Raw genomic sequence first — 23,877 nt, forward strand, 5'->3', positions numbered from 1 at the left:
GGGGCTTCACGTCCAGAATTTACATACCCGAAACAAACATCATCCATATGAGTAAAACAGCGTAACACAACAGCCCAGGATACTCTGAGCAAAGTGGATAGCGTGATGTCTTGTTCCCTGCACCAATCTTGCAGTTTTGACAAGTCGCCAAGTCGGATGTTAACTCTCTCAAGCTTGTTAGTCTCCTCTTCTGAGGGTATAGAAGTTCCATCCGTAATAACTGGGAATAGGCAGGGCTCAGAGGTCTTCAAGTAATTCATCCAATAGCTGCGAGTGTCTTGCTGTGACATTCCCCGAATGTAGGTAACAAACTCGCTGTAACGGGGGACTTGAGATGCGGGGAGCTTCCCAAGATACGCAAGCTGAAAATCTTCAAGCAAGGTCGAAATAGACATTCCATCAATGATAGCATGATTGAACCCAAGATCAGCAAGTACTTGGCCGTTAGAGTTTTCACATATTGTGAGCAGATGCAGAGGTTTTCCAAGCTCACTGAAAGTTCCCCGTTCCTTGTGGAGCATCTCAACTGCATTGTTATCTATAGCACATGGCAGTATTTTAACTTGAGCTGGCATGAATTTCAATACCAATTGGTCGTACATAGCGGTGGACATGCTGCTCTTCACGAATACCGTCCTGAGTGAGGAATGTCGATCAGTAACTTGTTGCCATGCGTCCCGAATTTGGTCCATATTGATTGGGCCATTGAGCGATATCAATTCTATCATGGTGCGTGTCTGATAATGTGAGCTATTTCGGAGCTGGCTAAGCAATATACCTTCTTGCATGGGCAGACAGGGGTATATCTCATCTATGTCGGTCAGTGACAGCCCTGACTGAGGGAGGACTTCCGTGGTCAACTGAGCTAAGCCTGGGTAAGTTAAAGGTAAGAGTGGGAAGTCACTCAATGTTGGCGATTCCTCATGTGTCATCAAGCCTTCTACCGCCGCCTGGAGGGAGCTAGCACAGTTGCGAATCCATTGCCCAATGGCATCTTGGTGTTGCATTTCTCGGCTATACATAAACTCGAACTGGAGGCTTCCATGAATGATAACAGCTGTGATTTCGAAAAGACCAGGGAGTACGACTTTAGGTCCGTTGTCGCAGGATGCCTCATACTTCCAGGGGACTTGCTGGAGTAGACCATCCTTACGTTCCAGCTGTTGGTAAAGCCCATGGAAATTGAAAACAACTTCGAAGGGCGTATATCCGTTAAAAGCTACCCTTCCTTCGTCATTTAGATATCTAGAAGCAAAGTAAGGCCAGCCTCTACCGGGAACCTTTCGTCTTCCGTCTTTGACGCGACGGACTAAGTCGACAACATTGTTTCTATCATCCACTAAGACTTCTGTGGGCCAGATAGTTGTAAACCAACCTACAGTTCTAGAGATGTCGATTGAACTGTCCCATGGTTCTCGTCCGTGGCCTTCGTTAAAGATCAGTGGTGGCTCCCTATCTGGAAAACATTTCATAAACGAATGGAGGAGTGAAGCATGCAGAATCTCGACCGGCTGGGTATCAAATGCTAGATTAGCATCCTTAAGCAACCTAGATGTTATGCCTTCATCAACTTTCAGATGCGCGTGGATCACATTTCCATAAATGTTTTTTCGGCCTTTCATGCCCCAGTAATCTGTTTCTATGGGGGTAGGTCTAAAATGTAGGGCCTTTTGTGGTGGCAAATGTTTCTGAGCGTACTCAGACTGCAGTCGGTACCAGGCTTGAAACGGTATGGGGACTTCTTGTGAAATGGTACCGGTTTCCAGAACTTCCTCTAGCTCCGCAAGTAAGATTCTCCAGGATACCAGGTCAATAACCAGGTGATGGGCCACGAGGAATATGTACTGAGTCTTGTCATTTGCAATTTCAATGAAGTCGACTGAGAAGAGAGGCCCAGTTTGAGGATTTAACCTTGTTTGACTATCTACCATCACAGCTGTCACCTCCTCTCTACGTGACAATTGGTGACTTCTCAAGCGGTAGGAGCCGAGTACATCCTGGGAAATGCTTTGTGTCCACTTGCCTTCCAGAGAACGGTGGAAACGGGCCCGAAGCATTGAATGTCGAGTGATGAGAAGTTCTAAGGCATTCATCAATTGAACCTCTCCAACAGGTCGGGCAAATGCGAGGAAAAAGCTTTGGTTGAAGTCGTTGTGTCCTTCAGGGCAATCTTCGAAATACATGTCTTGGATTGGGGATAAACCGAATGGTACTCCGATATGGTCCTCTTGTTGCTGGCGTGAAAGGGAGGCGGTAGCTCCAAATGTAGCACCTTTTGCAATCTTCATTATTGTCTTCAAGCGGAAGATCTCGCCGAGTGCTAAGACAATCCCTTGTTTGCGACATTGAGTGATGACCTGCATGGCCGTGATGGAATCTCCGCCACTGCGGAAAAAGTCATCATCGATGCTGAGCATTTCGGGAGCAAGGTTGAGCACTTCAGCAAAAACCGAATGAAGGCATTTTTCCATATCATTTGATGGTAGGACTCGTGCCTTGTTGATATTCATGGAGTAAGAATCCAAATTGGCTCGGGGTAGAGCAGCGGCCTGGGATCTTAGGAGTTTCCTATCCGTTTTCCCAGTAGTGGAAAGGGGGACACGGGCAAGTGGGATGAAGACGGTTGGGATCATGTAGTTAGGGAGGCTATTAGCCATCTTCTCTCTGGCATCAGTACTGCGGTTGCGGAAAGAATCGTCCGGTTCGGCAAAAATAGCCCCATCTCTTGGGTCACTGTCGTTGGCCCCAGCATATTTACCCGGGCAGTAGACGAATGCAATGAGCATGGGGACTCCACCTTCATATTGGGGTTTAACCATTTCTGTAACGACGTCTCTGGCCTCGGTGAAGCATTCTCGAGCATAATGCTCAACTTCCGCTAACTCAATACGCTGTCCGCGCAATTTCACCTGGGTGTCTTTTCGGCCAATATACCTCAGAGAGCCATCTGGCTGGTATTGTACCAAGTCACCGGTTTTGTAAAGCGCCTGGTGGTCCTTACGGAACTCCGGTAGCCATTCCGTACTTTGGATAAAGACCTTGCGGGTATTTTCTGGGTTGTCTATGTAACCTCGCCCAACGTGGGATCCCTCGATCAAAAGCTCTCCAATGGCGCCTATCGGCATCAGACGGTTGTGGTCTGATGGACTAACTACCCAGGAGGCTCCAGTGATTGCATGGCCGATGTTCACTGGATCAGCTGCAACAGCAGTTTGAACCGTAGACTGGATTGAACATTCGGCCGGCCCATATACGTTAAGCAGGCGTACCTCGCTATCCCATTTGTTGATGACATCTTGAGTCATAGCCTCTCCACTTAGAACGATTGTCCTGACAGTGTAAAGGTCTGAGGGTGAAAGGGATCTCAAGAAAGATGGTGTGAGGTCCATCCAATTCGGCCTCAGCCGGTCAACCAACTCTAGCAAACTATTGTTACGTTCAGCATCAGAAGGGATACAAAGCGTAGCCCCAGACAGTAAACTGTACAAGATATCAGAAACGCTAACATCGAATGCATAAGATGCAAATTGCAAGACCCTGGAAGTCCGGTTTAAATCCACAGTTTTAATATATGCAAGGGCGCTAGAAAGAAAAGAGCCATGTTCAATGACAATTCCCTTTGGATTTCCGGTGGAGCCAGAAGTGAAAATTGCATAAAGAGGATTTGAAGACTGAACCGAAGATCCATCGTAGTTCAAAGGGTTATGTGTTCCAACCGTTTTTTCGCTGGCAATAAACATGGGAGTTTCCAAAGTACTAGCAAGCACGGCATGTTGAGGTGAAGTAATAACAACAGCTGCTTTGACCTGGCGACAGATATCCTCAAGGCGTTTGAGTGGCAAAGAAGGATCTAGCAGTACAAATGCAGCACCGGCTTTGATCACTGCAAGCAGAGACACCACAGTCCATTTAGATTTTTCGAATAGCAACGGGACGAATTTCTCGGGACCAACGTTAGGATGTGAAGCTATCAGTCGTACCGCTAGAGCAGACGAAAGCTCATCGAGCTCTCCGTATGACATGTTTCCGTCCCAGGATTGGATGGCAGTATAACTCGGGTCCTCGGCACAACGCTGGCTAATCATGTCATGGACGCACTTGTCAGATCCTTCATTTGATATTTCACCATTCCAGGTGGCCAGTGTAGTAATATCCCAGGAATTGCATAGGTCCAGGTCTCCCAACTTTCCGGTAGGTTTGCGAAGCATCTCAGCTACAACCTGTTCGAAAGTCCTCGACATGTTTGCTATATGCTTCCCCAATGATTCATTGAGGTGCATTTCCAATTCCACTTGCTCCCTGAGTCCATTGTTGATTGTGTCAACGGTGATAGTATGCTATCAATTAAAATATATATGTTAGAAACTCTCCTTTACTAACTATACGTCCCGTATACTAGTCACTTACTGAAATAGGAATTTTACATCCTCTTATATTAAAGACAGGGCAGCTATTAATTGGGAGCGCTGATGTTGAGGGAGTTTGTATCACAAAAGCATCAACCATTGTAATATCGGGTGAAGTGCCATTACTATCACCAGAATCACAGCCTGAGCAGTGCTTAAGCTGTTCAACTGCTCGAAGAAGAGGCATATCGTCGTCTAATCCCACCTCATATTTGCCACTAGAACATGTCCCGTCGTCCTGCCATAGTATATTTCCGACGGTCACTGATTCCGAAGCGGTGTAGTAACGGAGCGTAATAGCCCATGCTGCGAGGAGGATTTGGAGGGAAGTAATTCCGGATTTGGCACAGAAGTCCTCTAGATCTGCGGATAGCTCGAGGCAAAATTGCGCAAGTTCTTCCTTAACTTGAACAATCGGGCCCTTCGAAGGGAGGTGATTTTCGAATTGATCAACCGAGAGGGGGATCCCCCTTTGTGTTGAGAGAAAGGGTGCCATTGTGTATCTCTGTGTCCGGCTGAAATGGCTGTCCTATTTGATACCAACAGAAGTTTTTTCTTCCTTCGATTGGAGTATTAGGCCGTTGGTAGTCAAAAGAATCGGATAAGCAGCGGCATTTCCATGCCTTAAGGAGGAGGGGTGAAGCTGGGAATCTATTCATCTTGTAATCCACAGGACTCCGAGATAGACGAAGCCCAAATTTGGATCTCAGCTGCAAGCTCAAAGCTCATAACTGGATGGAGTAATTAGTGGGCCAATTGCAACAAGAAACGTTCCTAATATTGAGTGCGTGGATGAGCCGTATTCCAGGAATATCCTTGGGATGCATAAGTTACCGCCTGCGCCACGCTCCAGGTCTGGACATGTAGGACGCACTGCAGCTAAAACAATGCCTCTGTAAAAAGAACAAACGCTGCAAGGTAAGGAAACACGAAATCGTAATAACAAGCCATTGGCTTAGAATACATCATCGCAATACCCTGGAGATCGGTCCGGTTAATGGACCTTTGCTTTGGAAAAAATACTGCCATGATGGCTGATTGGCTATTTGCTACGCAAGCTTTAGCTAGTCAAGCCAAGGTTCGAATCCATCCGCCCAGAGGGTGTCCTAGAATTTTCCTCTTGTGACCGTATCGGATAGGCCCAGAGGGTAAACGATGGAAGTGAAAGGCAGAAATGAAAATAAACGGATGAATAATGAAAATAAACACGATTCAGAAATCAAGACATCACCAGCATTGTTCAGTCGAGCGAACAGGTAAGGAGGCCGGCATGGTTGTTCCTAGTTTAGGAAGACAGGATTTTATATCTGGCCAGCTAGTCAACTAGTGAAAAAAACTCGCAACTTCTTTGTTTCGATCGGGTTATTTCAGGATACAAGTAGATGGTACCTCGAAATGACCCGCACAACAATGTGGCTACTAAGTTGCAGAGACTCTGAAGAAACATGCATTCGAGTCCGCATCAACCTTCTCATTTTCTCCACAGCACATGCATTGAAGATCGAAATTGACAGCTGTGGCACGGATATCTGGACTTCGATGCACCACTAAGGCCCTTCTCAAAACGAGGACCCGAGAAGTTCCTCCATGCAGATGACTTCCATTGAGAGCGATTGGTCAAGTCAAGGAACCCATGTCAGCTCCCGTCAGTATGTCCACCTCCTCAAAATTTTGACTCGTTCCATGCAGTAATAGCTATTGACTTGCTCGGTAAACCCCCTGGGCCACAATCAATCCGATCAACAAGTCAATGCACACATTGAGCCCGATGACGGCCCATGCAAGGTTCTTGAGCGGGTGGCTTGATATGGATTTCGATGGTACCAGTCAGTCAACCTGTAAGATGTCGACAGCGCCCATGCAAGTTTTGCTTCATGATGGAACATGCAGCCTCAGCCTGTCATTATTCGTCGAACCGGGCTGAATATCTCCGAGGCTTGAACTCAAAAAAGAAATGAAGGTGGAAGATTGAAAGCTCGTTCAAAAACCAATATTTGGTGAAGAAGCTGAAGACGTCGAAGATGTGAGGTCAAAATTGACTAGTTACGGGATGTATCCACGCGTTTCACGTGACCGGCCCAGTTCTTCCGCGACAACCTCGTCTTTTCGTCTCCTTTTTTTATGCCTCTGAACAAGCAAAAGGGATATGAGGAATGAAAGGATCAGGGAGAAGAAGAACCAGGCAAGACGCAATCCTTTGCCGATAAGCTCCAATGGGTGCGAGAGCCGGGGCACAACACGAAAGCTGATCACTTCGTCCTTTTCCCCGTCTCGTTTCTGTTCAGCAAGCCAACCAGGAAAGCCCCCGAGGTCCAGCCGCCAAATGCTTGGGCTCCAGCATATGCGCCAATGTGGGCTGGGAAACAACTTTGAATAGTTCAGCCATGGTTTGCAGCGTCGGAAAGACAGGGTATATGACTAAGAGCGTGTTTCTGACGCAGCGCACTGAATGTGCATTAGAAGCCAGCGGAATTGCTTTTGTCCTGAGAAAAAGTAAGACAAAAAAGGGCGACTGGGTTGAGAATAAAACTAGGCAAGGGCGAACCCGTCGTGCCCGGCAGGCTGGCGCAGAGATGAAAAAGAAATATAACACTACGTACGAGTGGTTTACAGAGTTACGAAGCTTTGATGAATCAGAAGTAGTGAAGTGAATTACCTGCAGAAATTTCATCGAAGGGAAAAAAGAAAAAGAATAAGAGAAAAGGGAAGCGAGAACAACCTGCCTGATATCCGGCATCAATTCCCGGCCATCTTAACGCCAAAATTGCACATTCGCATTACATGAAAAGACGGCAAAACCAAAGGACGTGGAGAGTCGAGTAGGTGGCTAGCATTCGAATACGCTAACAGGAAGAAAGGAAAAGGGTTTAACTTGAGGGGAGGGGCTCTTGGTTCCAGCACCAAACGAGGGGGGCGGGAAAAGCCGGTATGGTATGTATATTGCAGCGGTGATGGTGTAGTAAAGATGCAGAGCCAGCGATGGATGTGTGAGTTGTCGTGAAACCTGGAAACATAACCAGCCTGACATGGGATTTGTGGCGATGGTTATATAGCATCAAGGCTGGATCGAAATTATTCTCATGCTCCTGGTACCGAAGATTTATCAACTTGTGGTGCAGCATGGTCAAGGACAGAAGCCCTGCTAGCGTCCTCAGTCAAGTTGGCATTTGCAGCATCGTAATTAGGCAATTCGATGTTCCTAACACCATCCTGGGCCTCTTTCGCAGTGCTGTTGTCATTCTCCACGGGATCTTTGTTCTGTATGTCTGTTGACATATCGCCACACAGGATGGCGGATGTCTCCTCCCCGGCTGAATCACCCCTGGACGTTGTATCTGCGATTGAGGTTGCAGCACTTGTATCCGTATAGCTAATATCGCCTTCACCAGCGTCATTATCATCGTCGTCATCTTCCACATCATCCTCATCTTCATTACCGCTCAGGTTAGGGCTTTCCATGACAGGACAAGAGGGGCTCTTTAGAGGTGATTCGGCGTCGGTGGCAGTGGAATCTCTTCTGATTCCGGCTACATCATCACCACCGCCATCATCATCATTACCAGCATAACCAGAGGAGTGCTTTGGCACAGATGACTGGAGATCATGGCCATTCTCATCGGTGTCTCCATTGGTGGAGGAAGCTATGATGGTGTTGGCTACCGTTGAAGGGGCGCCTGCATCTTCCCCTTCTCCAGGAAGCTTAGAAGTGCTGCTGTTCCCGCTGGGAGAACTATCAATGCCCAAGCCCCCTCGGGCCTCACTCATCTTCAGGTATTGACTGTAGCTTTTTCTGGCGGGATCAGCAGCCAGTCGTTTTTGTTTCTTCTTTTCCCGCTTACTCGATGGCCTAACAACAATGACGGGAATAGGAGATTGCTGGAGACAGTATTTCGAGACAGAGCCTGGTAGTAGACCCTGCATTCCCTTAAGGCTACGGCCTCGGGTGCCGACAATAAGGACAGCAGGCTCGTATATCTGAATCTAAATCGATAAGGTTAGTATTACATGCTTTTCCTGCCGTAAGTGGACACTAACATACCATCCGTTGGATGATCTCCTGAACTTTACCAACTGCTAGTTCCATGACCAAACTTATGGCCTTCTCATCCTGTTTATTCTTTGCAATGACTTGTGAAAGTAACTTCTCTGCCTCTTGTCTATATCGGCCTTCTTCAACGCCGGAATCACTTGCAATCTTGGAATCCTTGTCCACGACCCGTAGACAAACAACCTCGTCTCCATCGTCTACCAGCTCGTCTATAAGCCACTCCAGAGCAAAATCGGAATAATCATTCTGGTCGGTTCCACAAAGAAAGGTCCGGCTGCGGCGCGTGTTCCTGTAATCTTTGTGTTTGTAGTTCAACGTCAACGAGAATTCGGTAGCATCTCGATTGTCGAAGGTATCAAAGGAGACTCCACGGTTATAGGAGCTGGGAAGATAGTTAATTATTAGTACAAAGCACTCGTCAGGCGAGTGACTGGCCGGAGAAATGCATTCACAACTCAAGGTTTGCCAAAAAGGAAAGATAAAGGAGGTATATGTATATATTTATATCTCAAGCAGGTAAGATATGGGCGGACAAGGGATATCGACCTCAGTTCGATACAGGCGGGCGAATCCACATCTCAAACGCTGGACTTTGAAGCTCCCTACATAAGCAAGCAAACAATGTGTGCATCACTAGCAGGCCATGCGGAGGCTGTGATCCGCCTCGCAAACAGGGGGCCATACGCATGTCATTCCACTTGCCTGGAGCACCCCCCAGTAACTTTGGCACGTTTTGGGTAAAATAAAATGGAAAGCAGAACAGACACAAGCGCGAAAAGCCATCCTTAGCCCAGGAAAACGCTAACGTACCTTGGAGGTGGTGGAGATGGTAGTCTCCTCAAGCTGCTCTTCCTTGAGCTGGCTGTTGATCGTTCCCGCAGCGCCGCATCCGTCCGCGAGGTGTTGAACTGGATAGATCGGGAACGCAGACGGTTCTCCAGCGCCGAATAACAAGCCCCATCCGTCTGGTGGTTTCCTAGGCCGTCATGGTGTATTCCAGAGGCAGCATCTGAGGCCAAAACAGATGTACTGGTTGCCGGCGACGACTGCAAAGAGTGCGATGAAAGCATCCCAGACCAGCCACAACTTGGAGTAAACCCGTAAGATACCAAGGCAGTCTAAGGTGGAAATTTCACCCCGCACAAGCAGAGAGCAGCGTCTTTCGTCTTGTCTTCGTCTTCGTCTGTCTTCTTCAAGTAGTGGAATGTTATGAGTCGGAAGCGGTTTGTCATGAGATAGCGTGCTACCGATAAGAGATCTCTAGCTGCCAAGTTTATGATATCAGTCAGCGGGCAAATCCGTGGGTCCGCAGGGTTGTTTTCACTCTACCTCTTTGCAGCACAGCTGTTCTCGTCAACTCCTATCTCGTCACTGAGGAGCAGTAATATAGCCCAGAATATAAACCTTCACTCTGTCACGCTGACTGACCGCCATTAAGAGAGACAACTAACTAACTTGCGAGTCTTTAACTAGTTTGTTGGTCTCGCCAGCGATCGCGAGAGTTGGAAGTTCGTGAGGAAGGCCGAGGTGGGTCTTACTAAGCACTTTAATTCACGTGATATCTATTTTTTGACCTCATTGATTCATTTGGGAGCAACACCAGGCAAGAAAAGGGCGGCGATACCAAGCAGCAGAAGTACACGACAAGGCGTCTGAGCAGAGAGGCAGTGCCCTGGGGCTGTCGACTACTCACTATACGTTTTTTTATCCAGTGATACCCGTGTTTAACCAGCGAGAAATTCGCCCGCAAGAACCCGGCAGATGGACCCCCAGATGGCCGGCAATAACACAGCTCCCAGCCAGGTGAATGCACCGCTTCCTTCAAGCATGACAGCAGACAGTAGTATAATCAAGTCGGAGCCGGTGGAAGACCTGCAGATGGCAGACTCCAGTAACTCAGTAAACTGGAATGATGAACGGCAACTAGTGAATGCGCTATGTACCCTACAGCAGATGCACAGCAGAGTAAGTGGACAAACTACCAGCCCTGTTCATGCAGGCTTTACCCATTGTGATGTCTAGATGAGGTCTTTGCTTTTCTTGTATGTACCCATACTGACAATGCATAGATTAATCAACTGCGCGACCTTCTTCCGGGGCGTCTACTCGGCCCTCTGAAGCCCGTGATCAACCAGCCTCCAGGGTGTGAAAAGTATCAAAAGTCCCCCCAGGAACTATGCCAGGAACTATCGCAATCAGTTCCAAACTGCATATCTGAGATTGAGGGCTTCAAGGCTTCCTGGAACTCAGCTGAGATGACAGAGATATTGAGTCGGGTGGATGTAAAGCTCAAAGATCGGAACGGCCAGTACCCCTACATGAACACCATGTGGGAGTGTGATTATGAAGAAGTTCTTGCATCTCTTGACCGAGAAGAAAAGGAGATGGAGGAGATGAAATCCAGGCAGCAAGATGCCCTTGAAAGGAAGAAGCTGGAATCCACGGCCGGGGTCTGGAAAGAAATAATCGAATCGTTCAAAGCCAAAAATATCCCCGGTATCAGTCTGCAAACCGTAGCATCTGGTGACGACAAGATGTTTTCCATGGATATACAGAGCATATCAATTACTTTCCACGTTCATATGTCTCATGGTGTCCCCGGAGACGATTCCGGAATGTGGCATGTCAGGACTGGCCACCAGCAGAGTCAGTCAAAGCTGGCATCCGACATCCTGGGTTGCATTCAGTCACGGCAGCGGCAGTGGGACCTTCAATATCTTCTGGTAGGTTTATTGATATCTATCATCTCTTGCATACATCTCGTTTAACCCATTATACTAGGACATGCTTTCTTCATACACCGACATAAAAAGATCCCCCTGTGTTTCATGCAAAAAAATGATCAGCTCCAGCGCCCAGCTTCCTATCGTCAGAAAACCAAAGACAGTAACCACGCCCAACGGCGACTCCAAGGCGGCCTGGGAGCCGTTCCATCCCCAATGCGTCTGATCCCTCACTAAGCAGAACACCAAGCCTCTAATGTGCGATTCCAGCTCCCTCTCCATAATGGAGCTGCCAATGGGGGTATGAATATTTTATACCATTCGCATCCCAGACTGTAATCGGTGTATTCACACTGTTTGTTTCGCCGGGATCTGGATATTCCACGAAACTCCAAGACTTTTCATCTACATTCCGATATTTCCGCGTTCGAAAGTCATATCTCTGCAGCTTTCGGTCAGAAAATGGCAGGACAGGTGGTAACATATTCTCGTCTCCACCTCCCGCATAGCCGTATATATCGTACCATCTCGACCATCGAGGTGTATGTGGAGTGGGATCGCGTCTGTCGATTCGTCCGATGAACATATCCGGACCTTTATTGGTGAGGACATCCATCAACCTTCTCCCCATTGGCCATTTGAGGGGGTTGCCTGGTTGAGGGTCCTTAGGCCAGATCCACCCAATCTGGTGTCGTGGACGATAGGACAACATGATTTCAGGGTATCTTTCGCGATGATCCGGCTCAACTTTTGGTAGGTATTGGGTCAGGCAGAGAATGATACTCAAGCCAGATGGCCTTTAGTTTTAGCTATATTCAGACAAATTTAGTTTATGCCTCCTCTTTCCCATCTACTACAGTTCAAATCACGGCTTATATACTTATTAAAGATCCAAACAAGACCTCTCTCTGATACCCCTTGGATTACAACATGCATACATACCCGCATCTCACTGCCCGTACAATAAAACAAAGGACTGCAATTTTGTTTAGCATATGACTATTCGGTACTACCCTTGCGTCTATCTATGTATGTATATTCATCTAGCCAACCAGGCATATCTAAATCAAATTCCTCTAATTAAGCCAAAAGCAAGCATCCAAACATTCTTTATGTAGCTAATTTTCACTTTGTTTTATTTTGATTTTGAATCTTTGATTGATATTTATTTGGTCATGGGTATATAGTTTGATGGTTATTCGGCATCGCAACTTGGCGTCTACAGTGATTGCATCTACAGAACAAACAATGATGAATGGATGGCTGGCTGCTAGGCCAGCGGCGAGATAGCAAAAAGGTCACTAACTGACTTAGCCGGGCGAAATACAAATATCACTACCAACAGAGTGGCATCGATTGATATCCACAGCCTTTGATCGCCAAACTTGCCCCTCTGTAATGCATGGTAGATGCAAGTTTGTTTGTCATACTGAGCTTAGGTTTAGGTACATGCTTACGGACCGGGCAATGCAAGGCTGCAGGTGCATAGCCATAACCTGCCAAACAAAAAGCTACCTGTTTGCCCCTGGAGCCTATTCACGGTAACTATGTATCTGGTCAACGCTAACAAGACCGAAATGATTATTAGTATTGCTGTGCAAGAACATCACTCCTTTTCTGTATGAATAACGTCCTTATTTCAACCAAAACCCGAAGCACGTAAAACTCCACACCAAAGATACAGACGGACATAGGTTTATATACAGCCTTGACCAGACCAGCCAAGCCTCATCAAGTGAACTATTATTGAAGGGGAGAAGGGGGGAAGGGGAATATTACATCTTAGGTGTAGTTAGATCCGTAGCTGAAACAAAGCGTCAAGAATGGGAGAAAAATAGGCAAATAGAAGAAAACGTCGCTGGCAGTGTCAATCTCAATCAAACAAATGGGCATCAGTGAATAAGGGCTCAAAAGGTTAGTTAAAATGTTATGAATATTTTTTATAGTTCGGAACTAAAGGTCGTGTCAATGGATGAAGGCTGGAATCGTATGGATTTAGGCAATAGACCCAGTCCGCTGCAAACCAGGTGAATGAAGCAATGTGATTCCAGCCATTCCCATCATAAACCACATCGCTTGATGATCGACGGTTGAGATGGCAGCACTGCCCAAGGCTCGCTCTATAAGAAATGACGTTAGTATTTGTGCAGCGATCAATGGGCAAGCAGGGTTGGCTATACGTACTTTTCTTAGAATTAGGGTCGTCATGGGGTTCGTAAACTCCAAAGATGTAAGGCCTGGAGACTCCAAGTTCACCGGCCGGAGCAGGATCGGTGGGGCCACGCTTGACATCGTGTACAATCAGAGTGTAATGTTCAATCAAAAGGCGGATACCGGCAGTTTTGTAAGGGTTGGTATCCCAGACAGCGGATCCGGTTGCCTGAACCGACTGGTTGGAAGCAATGGTGTAGTAATGGTCGTTCTTCGAGCAGTATGCAACAACGTCAACAGCAGATGGAGTAATTTCGAGAGAGGTGTAGTTCCACGCGAACGTAGCCTTGTCTCCGATCTTGACGTAGGTCGAGGGGTCAAAGGGACCGGGAGTGACCATGACAATACCACCTGGCGGGAGACGGGGGTCAACAGTGGTTTTGGGCTTTTTGGTCGTTTTGGTTCCCTTGTTACTCGTCTTTGGGTTTCCATCCTTGTCCGTTGGGGTAGGTTTTTCGCTGGTGTTTTCGTCCTTGTTGCTCTGACTGTTGCTCTGTTTGTCTGTCCCCGTAGGTTCACTGTTATTATCGCCCGTCTGACTTGGCTTGTCTGTCTGGTTCGAGTCACCAGTGGCGGCTATTCAAATCAAGGTTAGCAGGTTGGATTCTTAGACAGTTGTAGGTGACGTTGCCAGCTCACACTGTGACTCTGCTCTTATGGCAATTCCTGTGAACTGTGCAGGAGAGTATGATGAAACGAGCGACACTAATATCACTAGCGAGAGAAGAACGAAAGTGAATTTAATCGACCTCATTTTGAAGAAATTATCGTCCACCGGATGGACTCTCGGTCGATGTAATTAATGGAGGCTGGTGCAGCTGCCGTGTGCCTTGGTTTGGCAGCCTCTATTGACCTTGGTAGAGGCCGTTCGACGATGAGGGACTTCGAAAACGAAGGTAAGATATCTCGACTCTGATATCTCCTTTATCCGTGAGGCTAATCGAGTTCCGTGAGTCTTTGAATCGTGTTAACTCGGTGCTGGGTGATCAAGGAGGCGCAGTGAAAAGCGAGTAGCGAAGGTGGTGGTGATTCCAAATGACTAGTTATTAGTTGTGGATGCCAGACGCTTGAACATAAAGCAACAGCGGACAACGGGAACGAGCGGGAAAAAAAGAACGTGAAGAGCTGAGAAGAAAGAAGACAAGCAGAAGCAGGCCTGTCAAAGATGCAGAGAAGCGAGAGTCGAAGATATTGTTGTTGGCTGCCAGAGAGGAAGAAGAAAAGAAAGTGAGACAGAGTCTTGAAGTAAAAAAAAGCTTTGGATCGTAGATCGGTGACAATACGATACGCGGCTCGGGCGTCAATAGTCTGCCCAAAGGGGCAAAAATTGGTGTGCATCACGTGAATATATTACAATACGGTTACCCCTGATACTCAAGTTTCATAATCAACTCTCACTTTATATATAGAAAAAAAACATGGAGAAAGATGAAGCTGAAGAAGATGAAGGAGTTGGTAGACAACGAACAAGGGTTCTGTTATTATTGACTGTTGGCTACTACAGGCTGGAGTCACTTCCTAGCATACTCAGGCTTCAGTACCCATTTGCCTCTTGCTCGCGTCCCTGTCCCTGACTTGTCAAGCACGGCTATCGTACGAAGAATCTCCTTGAACTCGGCCGTGGCTCGCGGAGAGTCGCAAAATCGGTTGAAATGGTCAACCAGCATCTGCGTGTATACTGCTCCCCCATGCGTGATGATATAGTCCCGTATCATCGCCAGGAATTCTCTCCCCGTCGGTGTACTTGTTCGTGGCGTGCCTGTTCTTGAAGCAGCGGTCGAAGCAGAGGCTGAGGCGGAAGGAGACCCAGATGCGGATTGAGTGCCTGCTCTACCGCCTGCTGCATTTCGGCTGGCGAGGTTGGCAAGTAGGCTGGCAGACGACGGCCCACCCATAGCCCGACGGGCAGTACTACCACCGCCAGAATAGATAGAAGATGTACCAGACGGCGCGACGTCGAGGCCCGGACGACCTGCGGTGCCAAACTGGCCGGTCCAGGTAGGTGTGCCGGCTGGTACGGTGCGAGCAACCTCTTCTGCTTTGAGAAGCTCCCTGGCTGCCTCTGCTGCGACTCGCTTGGCCTCAGTCTCAATGATTTTCGGGTCTGCTTTGACTGTTCGTTTGCCGTGGATTATCTGGTCGTGTTCGAGGGCAGTGAGAACTCCGGAACGAGAGAAGATGTTCTCCATTAGACGAGCGTCTGTCTTGCCCTTGGAGTCTCCCTCCCCTTCCTTTTCCTCTTGAGGGGTTCCGGGGCCGCTGGCTTCGTCGTGATACTCCTCCATCCCAGCGACACCAGTCACCCGGCTGATTTTCTGATCTTCTTCCTTCACGGGCTTATTCTCAGGTTGCCTGCGTCGTTGCTGGCGCCCAGCAGGCCCAACATTTTTACCCTTTGCTGCATCATCTTCATACACCACGTCCGCGTCCTTGAACATCTGGCTGGTCTCCGTGGGCCCATCGTTACCCAGAGTGAACAAATCCTGTATATCACTCATCTGGAAAGTCTGACGCTGTTTCGGATCCCGCAGGATTTTGTTCGTCAGGAACTGCTTGAAGATTTGTCTGTGGTATATTTTTTCCTCGATAGTACCTGCAGTCATGAGCCGGTAGATGGTTACCTCACGTTTCTGGCCTAGTCTCCATGCTCGTTCGCGAGCCTGCATGTCTGTAGAAGGGTTCCAGTCTGGGTCGTAGATGATCACCCTATCTGCACCTGTCAAGTTCACCCCCAGCCCGCCTACTTTCGTAGTAAGGAGGAATACATGTAGATCCGGGTCATTGTTAAACTCATCCACCATACTTTGCCGAGCTTTGATAGGTGTATTCCCGTCCATACGCCTGTAGTTAAACCCATCGAACCCTCTGATGAAGCGTTCCAATATGTCGAGCATGATTCGATGTTGGGCGAATAAAAGAGTTTTATGTCCCGTTTCCTTCCACAACTCTAGGAGGGATTTGACTACTTGCATCTTCCCTGACTTTGCGCCGCTACCATAGTTGTAGTCTGTCTTTTGTGACAGGATTTTATGCTGCGTCAGGTCTGGATGGTTGCATATCTTCCTTAACATGTCGATGCCGTATAGCGCTTCTCGCCGCCCACGCAGTATGGACGACATCTCGCCTGAGGCTAAAAAGGCCTCATATGCTGCTCTCTGCACCTTAGTCAACTTACAGAAGAGAACCTGCTCGCTTTTCTTGGGCAAGTCGGCGGCAACGTCCATTTTGAATCGTTGCAGTAAGTATGGGCTTATGGCATCCTTGAGCGTCTCGGCACATTTTGCTGCCGTTTGAACCTGCAGGTTAGAGGCATTTGCATAACCTCCTGTTCTAATGGGGAGCTCGAACTGGTTTCGGAAATTGACCAGAGTGCCTAGACGCATGGGGAAGACAAAGTCGAATAATGACCATAGCTCGGTCAGATTGTTCTGCATCGGTGTGCCAGAAAGGATCAGACGATGAGAGGTGCGTAGTTCCTTGCAGTGGATGGTAATTGAAGTGTCAGGGTTACGTATTTTGTGGCCTTCATCCAGCACAGCGATGCCCCAGTCTACGGGTATAAGAAGGGAGGAGTACGTCTGCAGCCCGGCGTAGGTAGTGACTAACACATGGCCGTCTTCCAAAACTCTTTTCAAGATGCGACGAGCCGCCTTATTGCCTCTTTGCGAAGTAGCGTTCCGATCTCCCCAAACGCCAGAGGTATACCTATCTTCAGCCTGGCTTTCACTTTTGATATTGACCATCCCGCTCCCAGAGGTATGTAATATCGAAACACGGAAAGGTGGCCACCAGCGATGAAACTCATTAACCCATTGCTTCATGACGGTTGGTGGACAGACGACAATTATGGGGCCTTTGAGCTTCTTGCTATAATGAATACCAGCCAGGAAAGCAATAACTTGTATTGTCTTGCCGAGGCCCATCTCATCACCGATAATTCCACCAACCTGTTGCTGGTACAGCTCCCATAGCCATTTGACGCCTGTCTTTTGGTAATCAAAGAGATATGGGTGTATGTCTCCTGGGAGTTGATAGCCACCATCCAGCACTGTGTCAGGGGTAGTTGGATGCGGTAAATGCCATTCTTCTTCCTGCTGTTGAACTGGGATCTGTTCCTCTTCTGGCTTAACGTTATCCTCTCCTGAAAGGCGAAGGGCCTCTAGTTTTGCGCGATCGCGGGCTTCAGACCGTCTATGCACCCAATCCCGCAGCCGTGACTGGTACACTCGCTCGTCTCCATCATCCACACCCTTGAAGTCTTCGATGGTATCAGCAGTCTTCGACTTCCCTTTGCCTTTACCTTTCTTTCTTCGAGCTCGTGTGGCCGTCTCATCCGAGTCCAACTCTTCCTCATCTGCGGACTCCTCCTCCTCCTCTTCTTCTTCTATGCCACCATCAACATATTCCTCATCCGATATAGCAGGTGAACTAGTTACCACACCAGAACCACCAGTTACTTTTCGCCTCTTTGTCGGACGGGCGGCTTCTTCAAACTGGGTATCATCAAACCCCGGTTTCATCAGGTGCCGATGTGAAGCAACGGGCTGTTCACCCGCGGCTTCAAGCGCAAGCTCTTCGTCTCGCTCATCCTCCGCTTCGAACAAAGCGCTCTGCAACGTGGTACCTGCATCATCTCCTGCACCCCCGCCCATGCGCGAAAAGGGGGTAATCTTGCCTGTGCGTATGAGATAGTCCCTGCGTGATTCGTTAGGCAGTCTCCCGGCTGCCGACCCTTCTTCAGGGCCAGCACCGGCACCGGCACCGACAGCATCCTCTTCCCCACCGCGCTCCTCGATACGCTGCTGTATCTCCTTTAGGTCTATCTCAAGCTGTGTCAAGCGACTTTCTGCATTCTTAATGTCTGCGTCGTACTTTACCCGGGCAGAGGTACCTATCGGCTCCGACAGTCGCTGATGAAGCCTGAGAACTTGGGATTCAATCTTCCTGCACCAGATATACTTGTCAACATGGAGAACTAGGTTGAGTCAGATTCCGGGGTAAGATCGTACACTTTCTCATTTCTGGTACGTTCCAGGCGCCGAATATCTCGCTCATTAGCCTGTTCCCTTAATATCTTATCGGCCTATGTAGCAGGGTTAGTTAAGGTCCGTCTGGGATCAGGAGGGTAGAACATGTCCAACAGCCAACGCACCTGGCGTGTGATATCTCTCTCGAGGTCGTCTTGGTCTCTGATATCAGCATCAAGAGCTCGCAGGCGACTAGTTTCATCAGCCCCTTCAACACCCTGCTGTGAGGATTCAGCTGGCGCATCTATAGCGGTCTCCAGCGAGCCTTCTCGGCGTTTATCTTGTTCTAACTCTGCCATCGTCAAGCAGGGTTGGCAGTATATAGAATGTATTATCGGGTTTATGTAGATAGCTGCCTAGCTTCCTGTGAGAGGCGAACAGTTACGCTTGGTATGTCGACTCCACGACCAACCAGAGAGCTCTTTACTCCGAAGTCCTTTCTCAGTAGAGTCCAGCCATGCTGTCAATTATCTCTTTCTTTCCCTTCACTCTCTTTCACCCGTTCTTCTCTCTCCTCTCGATCGTCTTTCTCACTTCTCAGATCGCATTTTAATCACTTTGAAGCTCCCAAGGCCGCAGCTTAATATGCGAGATTAGTCAGCCCGAGCCACGGTTCGTACTTGTTTCTTTCTTGCAACTGAAGCCTCGAGGTCTTGGAAGGCCTAGGAAACGGCTGTCAGTCAATTGATTCGTTTGATGGTTACATAGGGTGTGGAGGACTAGATGAAGCCGCAGAATAAGGGCCATACCGACGTGGAGGAAGGCAAAGTGACAAAGCTCTTCTCCCTCGATCTGCCTCAGAGAGTCCCCCCTGTTTCTTCTCTTTTTCTTCTGCTTCTTCTCTTTATTTTTCCCGTCTTCGTCTTCTTTGCTTTTGCTCAGGCAGCTCGACGTCAGGTACGTCTACCCAAGCTGCGTCTTGCCCACTGTGAGAAGCATCCAAGGGGAAGCACCGTTAGTCTATAACCATCATCATCATCATCATCTCGTGAAATAAGCAATAAAAGGGCCGTCTATCCAAGTAACTCCAGAAGCAAGCGTAGTTGTAGGTTTCGCTGACGTTGGTGTTGGTGTTGCAAGCAGCGGCAAAGCGTCTTTGCTGACTTCGCAACTGCAACTTTTGACCTCAACTTCGCCCTCTTCGTCCTCGTCCACTTCATCGCATCCATCACCACCCAGAGCGAGAGCAGAACTCGACAGACGGACAGCCAGAGACAGCAGCCTAACAGGCCAAGGGCTTCTTCTTCTTGTTGCCCGTCCGCTGAGGTCGTTTCCAGGGGCCCTATCCCCTCCCCAGCCGCCACCGCCGCCGTCTTGCTCCTCCACTGTCGAACCATCCACTACCGCTGCAGCCATCGAACGGCCGCCCAGCAGTATCTGTTCTGTTCCAGGTCTATGACACTGCTGCATGGCCGGGAAAGTGATCTTGGATACTGCAATTATTTCTGCCTGTGAGCTTGTCGACGTCTCGCGGGCTCGATGATGCGCTGCTAGACGTTTCGCCCGCCCGCCTATCATTATAAATACTCCTCCAGTCGCAACGTCCACGCCTCTGCAGCGCCGGCTCCTCCGACTCGCACACATACCCACAGTCGAAATATACACAGTATCGAGTGTTCTGCTGCTCTGTTCACCACATCTGAACAGGTAGACAGGTCGGTGTGCTATTTTACAATCGCTTTGGTGTCAGGCCAACTGGTGGTAGACAGAGACGAACAAGCACGTACAGCACAGACAGGCTGCTAGAACGAACATCTCAGCCCCAAAGGGTACCACGACGAAATGGAACCACAGTGGCAGAACTACTCCGATATACCGGGGAACAAGCCTGGACAGTTTACTCCCAACACTGGCCACTCAGCCGTGGACCACGGACAGGCACACCAGCCTCCTCGCGGTTTCACGTACGAGACCTACCAACCGCCAGGCAGCGTATCCAAGGTTCCTACAAGTCTCAGACCAACCTCCATGGTCCCCTCGCCCTCTGGCAACGGCAACGGCCCGGGAACGCCCAACACTCGCGATCTGGATCATGACACCCACATGGAAGACGCGGACCCTTACAATAGAGCCAAGTACTCTGCTCGGCCGCCCACGCACCAACGAAACTCGTCGCAATTCCTCGCCAATGAAGAATCCTCCTCAGCTGCCCGCAGATATTCTCCCATGAGCGTTATCTCGCCCACTTTACCATATAACATGAGTCCCAACGCCGCCCAGAATACATATGGGTTCCCTCCCACTGCAAAGTCAAGCTCGCATCCATCGCCGACCAATACAAGCAACTATTCGGCCTCCCAGTCATATCAATCACCACCATGTATGTTTTCAGTTCAATTTCAGTCTCAATCACCTCAAAATCGACGATTTCATTCTCTGCCTCTCCTCGCTAGTGGGACGTTGGTATCACCACCACCGTACGAGAGAAGGCCTCACACCTCCCATATCACCAAAGATGGACTGAGATTTCAGTATCCATCGCTAAACTCTAGATCTACTGACGGCCCTTTCCCTTTCACTGTTCATAAGCCAGCTCCTCCTAAACACCCAGCAAACTCCTGCACTGAGCATCATCTTACTGACACATCTCCAGCCGCACCATCACGCCCGCATGCCCCACGCCTTCCTCCCATGCAGTCCAACGACATGAGTCCTGAGAGATACTATCCGCAGTCTGCCACACTTCAGCTCCATTCTGCCTTTGGCCAAGACTCAAAATCTCATCGCCCAGTTTCTTATCAGCCTCAGTCAGCGGGTGGGAGTCCCAGTGTTGGCATGGGTCGTGGACCCGTACCAAAATTCCAGAGCATCAAATGCATCAGCGAGCTACAGCCTAGGATCAACAAACAGCCGGCTTTCCGACGAGCAAACCCGGAGGGAGGGTTCATCAGCGTATGTTCCCCCGCAGTGCTCACCTTTATCGTGATAAATACGCTAATCTCTTTATCTTATCTCTCACACTAGCCTCTACAAGCACTCACAACCCATCTACCGGCAACTTATCGAATCTGCAATCCTACCTTCAAATACGAATCATCTAGGAATCCTCGACGTGTGCTGACCAAGCCGAGCAAAGGTGTCAAGAACGATGGCTACGATAACGATGACAGCGACTATATCCTCTACGTCAACGATATTCTCGGTAGTGAGGAAGCAAACCACAAGTACGATGACCTTGACACTTTGCACACGTCGAGTCGACAACACCATACTAACCGCTTGACCACTAGGAACCGCTATCTTATCCTCGACGTCCTTGGCCAAGGAACCTTTGGACAGGTAGTCAAGTGCCAAAATCTGAAGACGCAGGAAGTCATTGCTGTGAAGGTCATCAAGAACAGGACCGCATACTTCAACCAGAGTATGATGGAAGTTTCCGTCTTGGATCTGGTATGTTAACTTAACTCTCCCCTAGCTAGGCTCGCGGCTAATAGTTTGGGCAGATCAGTAGCAAGCTTGACAAGAACGACGACCACCATCTACTTCGACTAAAGGACACCTTTATTCATCGCCAACATCTCTGTTTAGTATTTGAACTGCTCAGCGTTAATCTTTACGAGTTGATTAAGCAGAATCAGTTCCGTGGCCTGAGTACCACCCTCGTGAGAGTGTTCGCCCAGCAGTTGCTTAACGGACTCGCACTCCTGAACAAAGCTAGATTGATACATTGCGATCTAAAGCCAGAAAATATCTTGCTAAAAAAGTACGTTGGATCTTTCCCATACCAACTCAGTTACCTAGCTAACATGTCTAATAACAGCCTGGAGAGCCCTATAATCAAAATTATCGACTTCGGATCCGCGTGTGACGAACGGCAAACTGTCTATACCTATATCCAGTCTAGGTTCTACCGCTCACCTGAGGTTCTTCTAGGATTGCCGTAAGTAGAGGATATTTGCTGAATGCACACTCCTATAATCAATTTCTAACATCCCTGCAGGTACTCCTCAGCAATCGATATGTGGTCTCTCGGATGCATTGTTGTTGAACTCTTCCTCGGCCTTCCTCTCTTCCCTGGCTCATCGGAGTACAACCAAATATCTAGAATAACGGAAATGCTCGGACTGCCTCCAGTATGGATGCTTGAGAACGGGAAACAGGCTGGTGAATTCTTTGAGAAGACGCAAGATGAATTCGGTCGACAGAGTTTCAGGCTGAAGAGCATGGAGCAGTATTCTCGAGAGCACAATACCAAGGAGCAGCCAAGCAAGAAGTACTTCCAAGCTACAACGCTACCGGAAATTATCAGGTCATACGCAATGCCACGGAAGAACATGAAGCAGGCTGAAATTGACAGGGGTATGTATATCGCTTAACTAGGTTGTGATAAAATCGTTGCTAACTCGCTGGGAACAGAGATGAACAACCGCGTTGCATTCATCGACTTTGTTCGTGGCCTCCTATCCATTAACCCTCTTGAAAGATGGTCGCCGCAACAAGCCAAACTCCACCCCTTCATCACGCAGCAAAAGTTCACCCAGCCGTTCGTCCCGCCGGTCCATCTCAAATCCTCCGTCATCAACAAATCTGTTGCTCCTGGAGTCCAGCAACAACAACAAGCAGAGGCAGCATCCAAGCAACGTGCCCAAGCAGCTCAAGCACAAGCGGCCCAGGCTCAAGCAAACTCTGCAGCTGCGGCCGCCGCCCAGTCTGCTTATGCTCTTCAAATGAACCAATTCAACGCACCACACAATCAACCTCCACCCGTCTATAACAACATGTATAACACTCAACAGCAACAACACCAAGCTCCGCCCCCGCAGCAACAGCCTCCACAACAACAGGGTCCACCACCGCCATATCCTACACAACAGGGCTACCAAATGCCCATTATGCAATCAGGCCACATGTCCCTCCCACCGCAGCAGACACAATATGGCTCATCCCAGAACTTATACGCGCAAGCCACTACGCGTGCTGGCCGACAACGGGCTACGACAATGGACCAACAGCAGAGTGGCATCCCACAGTCTATACAGCGAGTAGCCAGCCACTTAGACCCCAACTCGCCCATCCGTCTTCAGCCTAGCCCGGCATACTACCCGCCTCCAGCAGACGGGTACGCCGATTCTTCTGGTCAAAGCGGTCAAAGGCGAACTAGCCGAGCAAGAAATAACGGCTCACACGGCAGAAACAGAGATTTCATTCGCAGCCTTGAGGACGGAGCTCTGGGAGATGGCTTCATGAGCCAGAATCAAAACCAATGGCACTGATCAAATATTTCAGTTGACTTTCCACTACCATTTCACATTTATTTTATTCCAACTGTGCCGATTGAGTATACATCTTATCTCAATTGCGGTACAGATTCAAACGAACAGGCGCCCCAAAAAAGCTAACAATGCAAACGGGCACTGTAAAGGGTTAAATTCCCTGGACTTGAATTCCGGGCTTGGCTCACTTTTGTACATTTACCCAACATTCCGCCCCCGCCTCTCCACTTCACGGTTCACGAAACGAAT

The 23,877-nt window shown here is 48.7% G+C and overlaps 8 protein-coding genes across 8 annotated transcripts; 2 read left to right on the forward strand and 6 right to left on the reverse strand.

Annotated features, from left to right (window-relative positions):
* Window positions 1-38: 38 nt before the first annotated feature.
* MGYG_08146 (HC-toxin synthetase) lies at window positions 39-4,902 on the reverse strand (the record flags this gene model as incomplete). The annotated part of the gene is made up of 2 exons (XM_003169921.1): window positions 39-4,337; window positions 4,408-4,902. Coding segments are annotated over 2 exons (4,794 nt in total), but the record flags the coding sequence as incomplete, so codon positions are not given.
* Window positions 4,903-7,484: 2,582 nt separating this feature from the next.
* Window positions 7,485-9,524, reverse strand: MGYG_08147 (universal stress protein A family protein; the record flags this gene model as incomplete). Its single annotated transcript, XM_003169922.1, has 3 exons — window positions 7,485-8,387; window positions 8,446-8,836; window positions 9,265-9,524. The coding sequence occupies 3 exons, from the start codon at window positions 9,522-9,524 to the stop codon at window positions 7,485-7,487; spliced, it is 1,554 nt and encodes a 517-aa protein (XP_003169970.1).
* Window positions 9,525-10,215: 691 nt separating this feature from the next.
* On the forward strand, window positions 10,216-11,403 carry MGYG_08148 (hypothetical protein; the record flags this gene model as incomplete). Its single annotated transcript, XM_003169923.1, has 3 exons — window positions 10,216-10,419; window positions 10,524-11,177; window positions 11,236-11,403. 3 exons carry the CDS (start codon window positions 10,216-10,218, stop codon window positions 11,401-11,403), a joined length of 1,026 nt encoding a protein of 341 aa, XP_003169971.1.
* Window positions 11,404-11,430: 27 nt separating this feature from the next.
* Window positions 11,431-11,889, reverse strand: MGYG_08149 (hypothetical protein; the record flags this gene model as incomplete). The annotated part of the gene is made up of 2 exons (XM_003169924.1): window positions 11,431-11,510; window positions 11,532-11,889. 2 exons carry the CDS (start codon window positions 11,887-11,889, stop codon window positions 11,431-11,433), a joined length of 438 nt encoding a protein of 145 aa, XP_003169972.1.
* A 1,283-nt stretch (window positions 11,890-13,172) lies between these two features.
* MGYG_08150 (hypothetical protein) lies at window positions 13,173-14,142 on the reverse strand (the record flags this gene model as incomplete). Its single annotated transcript, XM_003169925.1, has 3 exons — window positions 13,173-13,297; window positions 13,362-13,964; window positions 14,028-14,142. 3 exons carry the CDS (start codon window positions 14,140-14,142, stop codon window positions 13,173-13,175), a joined length of 843 nt encoding a protein of 280 aa, XP_003169973.1.
* Window positions 14,143-14,899: 757 nt separating this feature from the next.
* MGYG_08151 (DNA repair and recombination protein RAD26) lies at window positions 14,900-18,714 on the reverse strand (the record flags this gene model as incomplete). The annotated part of the gene is made up of 3 exons (XM_003169926.1): window positions 14,900-18,332; window positions 18,398-18,471; window positions 18,541-18,714. 3 exons carry the CDS (start codon window positions 18,712-18,714, stop codon window positions 14,900-14,902), a joined length of 3,681 nt encoding a protein of 1,226 aa, XP_003169974.1.
* Window positions 18,715-19,012: 298 nt separating this feature from the next.
* On the reverse strand, window positions 19,013-19,933 carry MGYG_08152 (hypothetical protein; the record flags this gene model as incomplete). Its single annotated transcript, XM_003169927.1, has 3 exons — window positions 19,013-19,077; window positions 19,165-19,318; window positions 19,520-19,933. 3 exons carry the CDS (start codon window positions 19,931-19,933, stop codon window positions 19,013-19,015), a joined length of 633 nt encoding a protein of 210 aa, XP_003169975.1.
* A 264-nt stretch (window positions 19,934-20,197) lies between these two features.
* Window positions 20,198-23,628, forward strand: MGYG_08153 (CMGC/DYRK/YAK protein kinase; the record flags this gene model as incomplete). The annotated part of the gene is made up of 7 exons (XM_003169928.1): window positions 20,198-21,307; window positions 21,380-21,579; window positions 21,646-21,805; window positions 21,859-22,118; window positions 22,176-22,295; window positions 22,356-22,714; window positions 22,772-23,628. 7 exons carry the CDS (start codon window positions 20,198-20,200, stop codon window positions 23,626-23,628), a joined length of 3,066 nt encoding a protein of 1,021 aa, XP_003169976.1.
* Between the last annotated feature and the right edge of the window lie 249 nt (window positions 23,629-23,877).

Source organism: Nannizzia gypsea, genomic scaffold (genome assembly GCF_000150975.2).
Source record: "Nannizzia gypsea CBS 118893 supercont1.8 genomic scaffold, whole genome shotgun sequence".
Lineage (NCBI taxonomy): Eukaryota > Fungi > Ascomycota > Eurotiomycetes > Onygenales > Arthrodermataceae > Nannizzia > Nannizzia gypsea.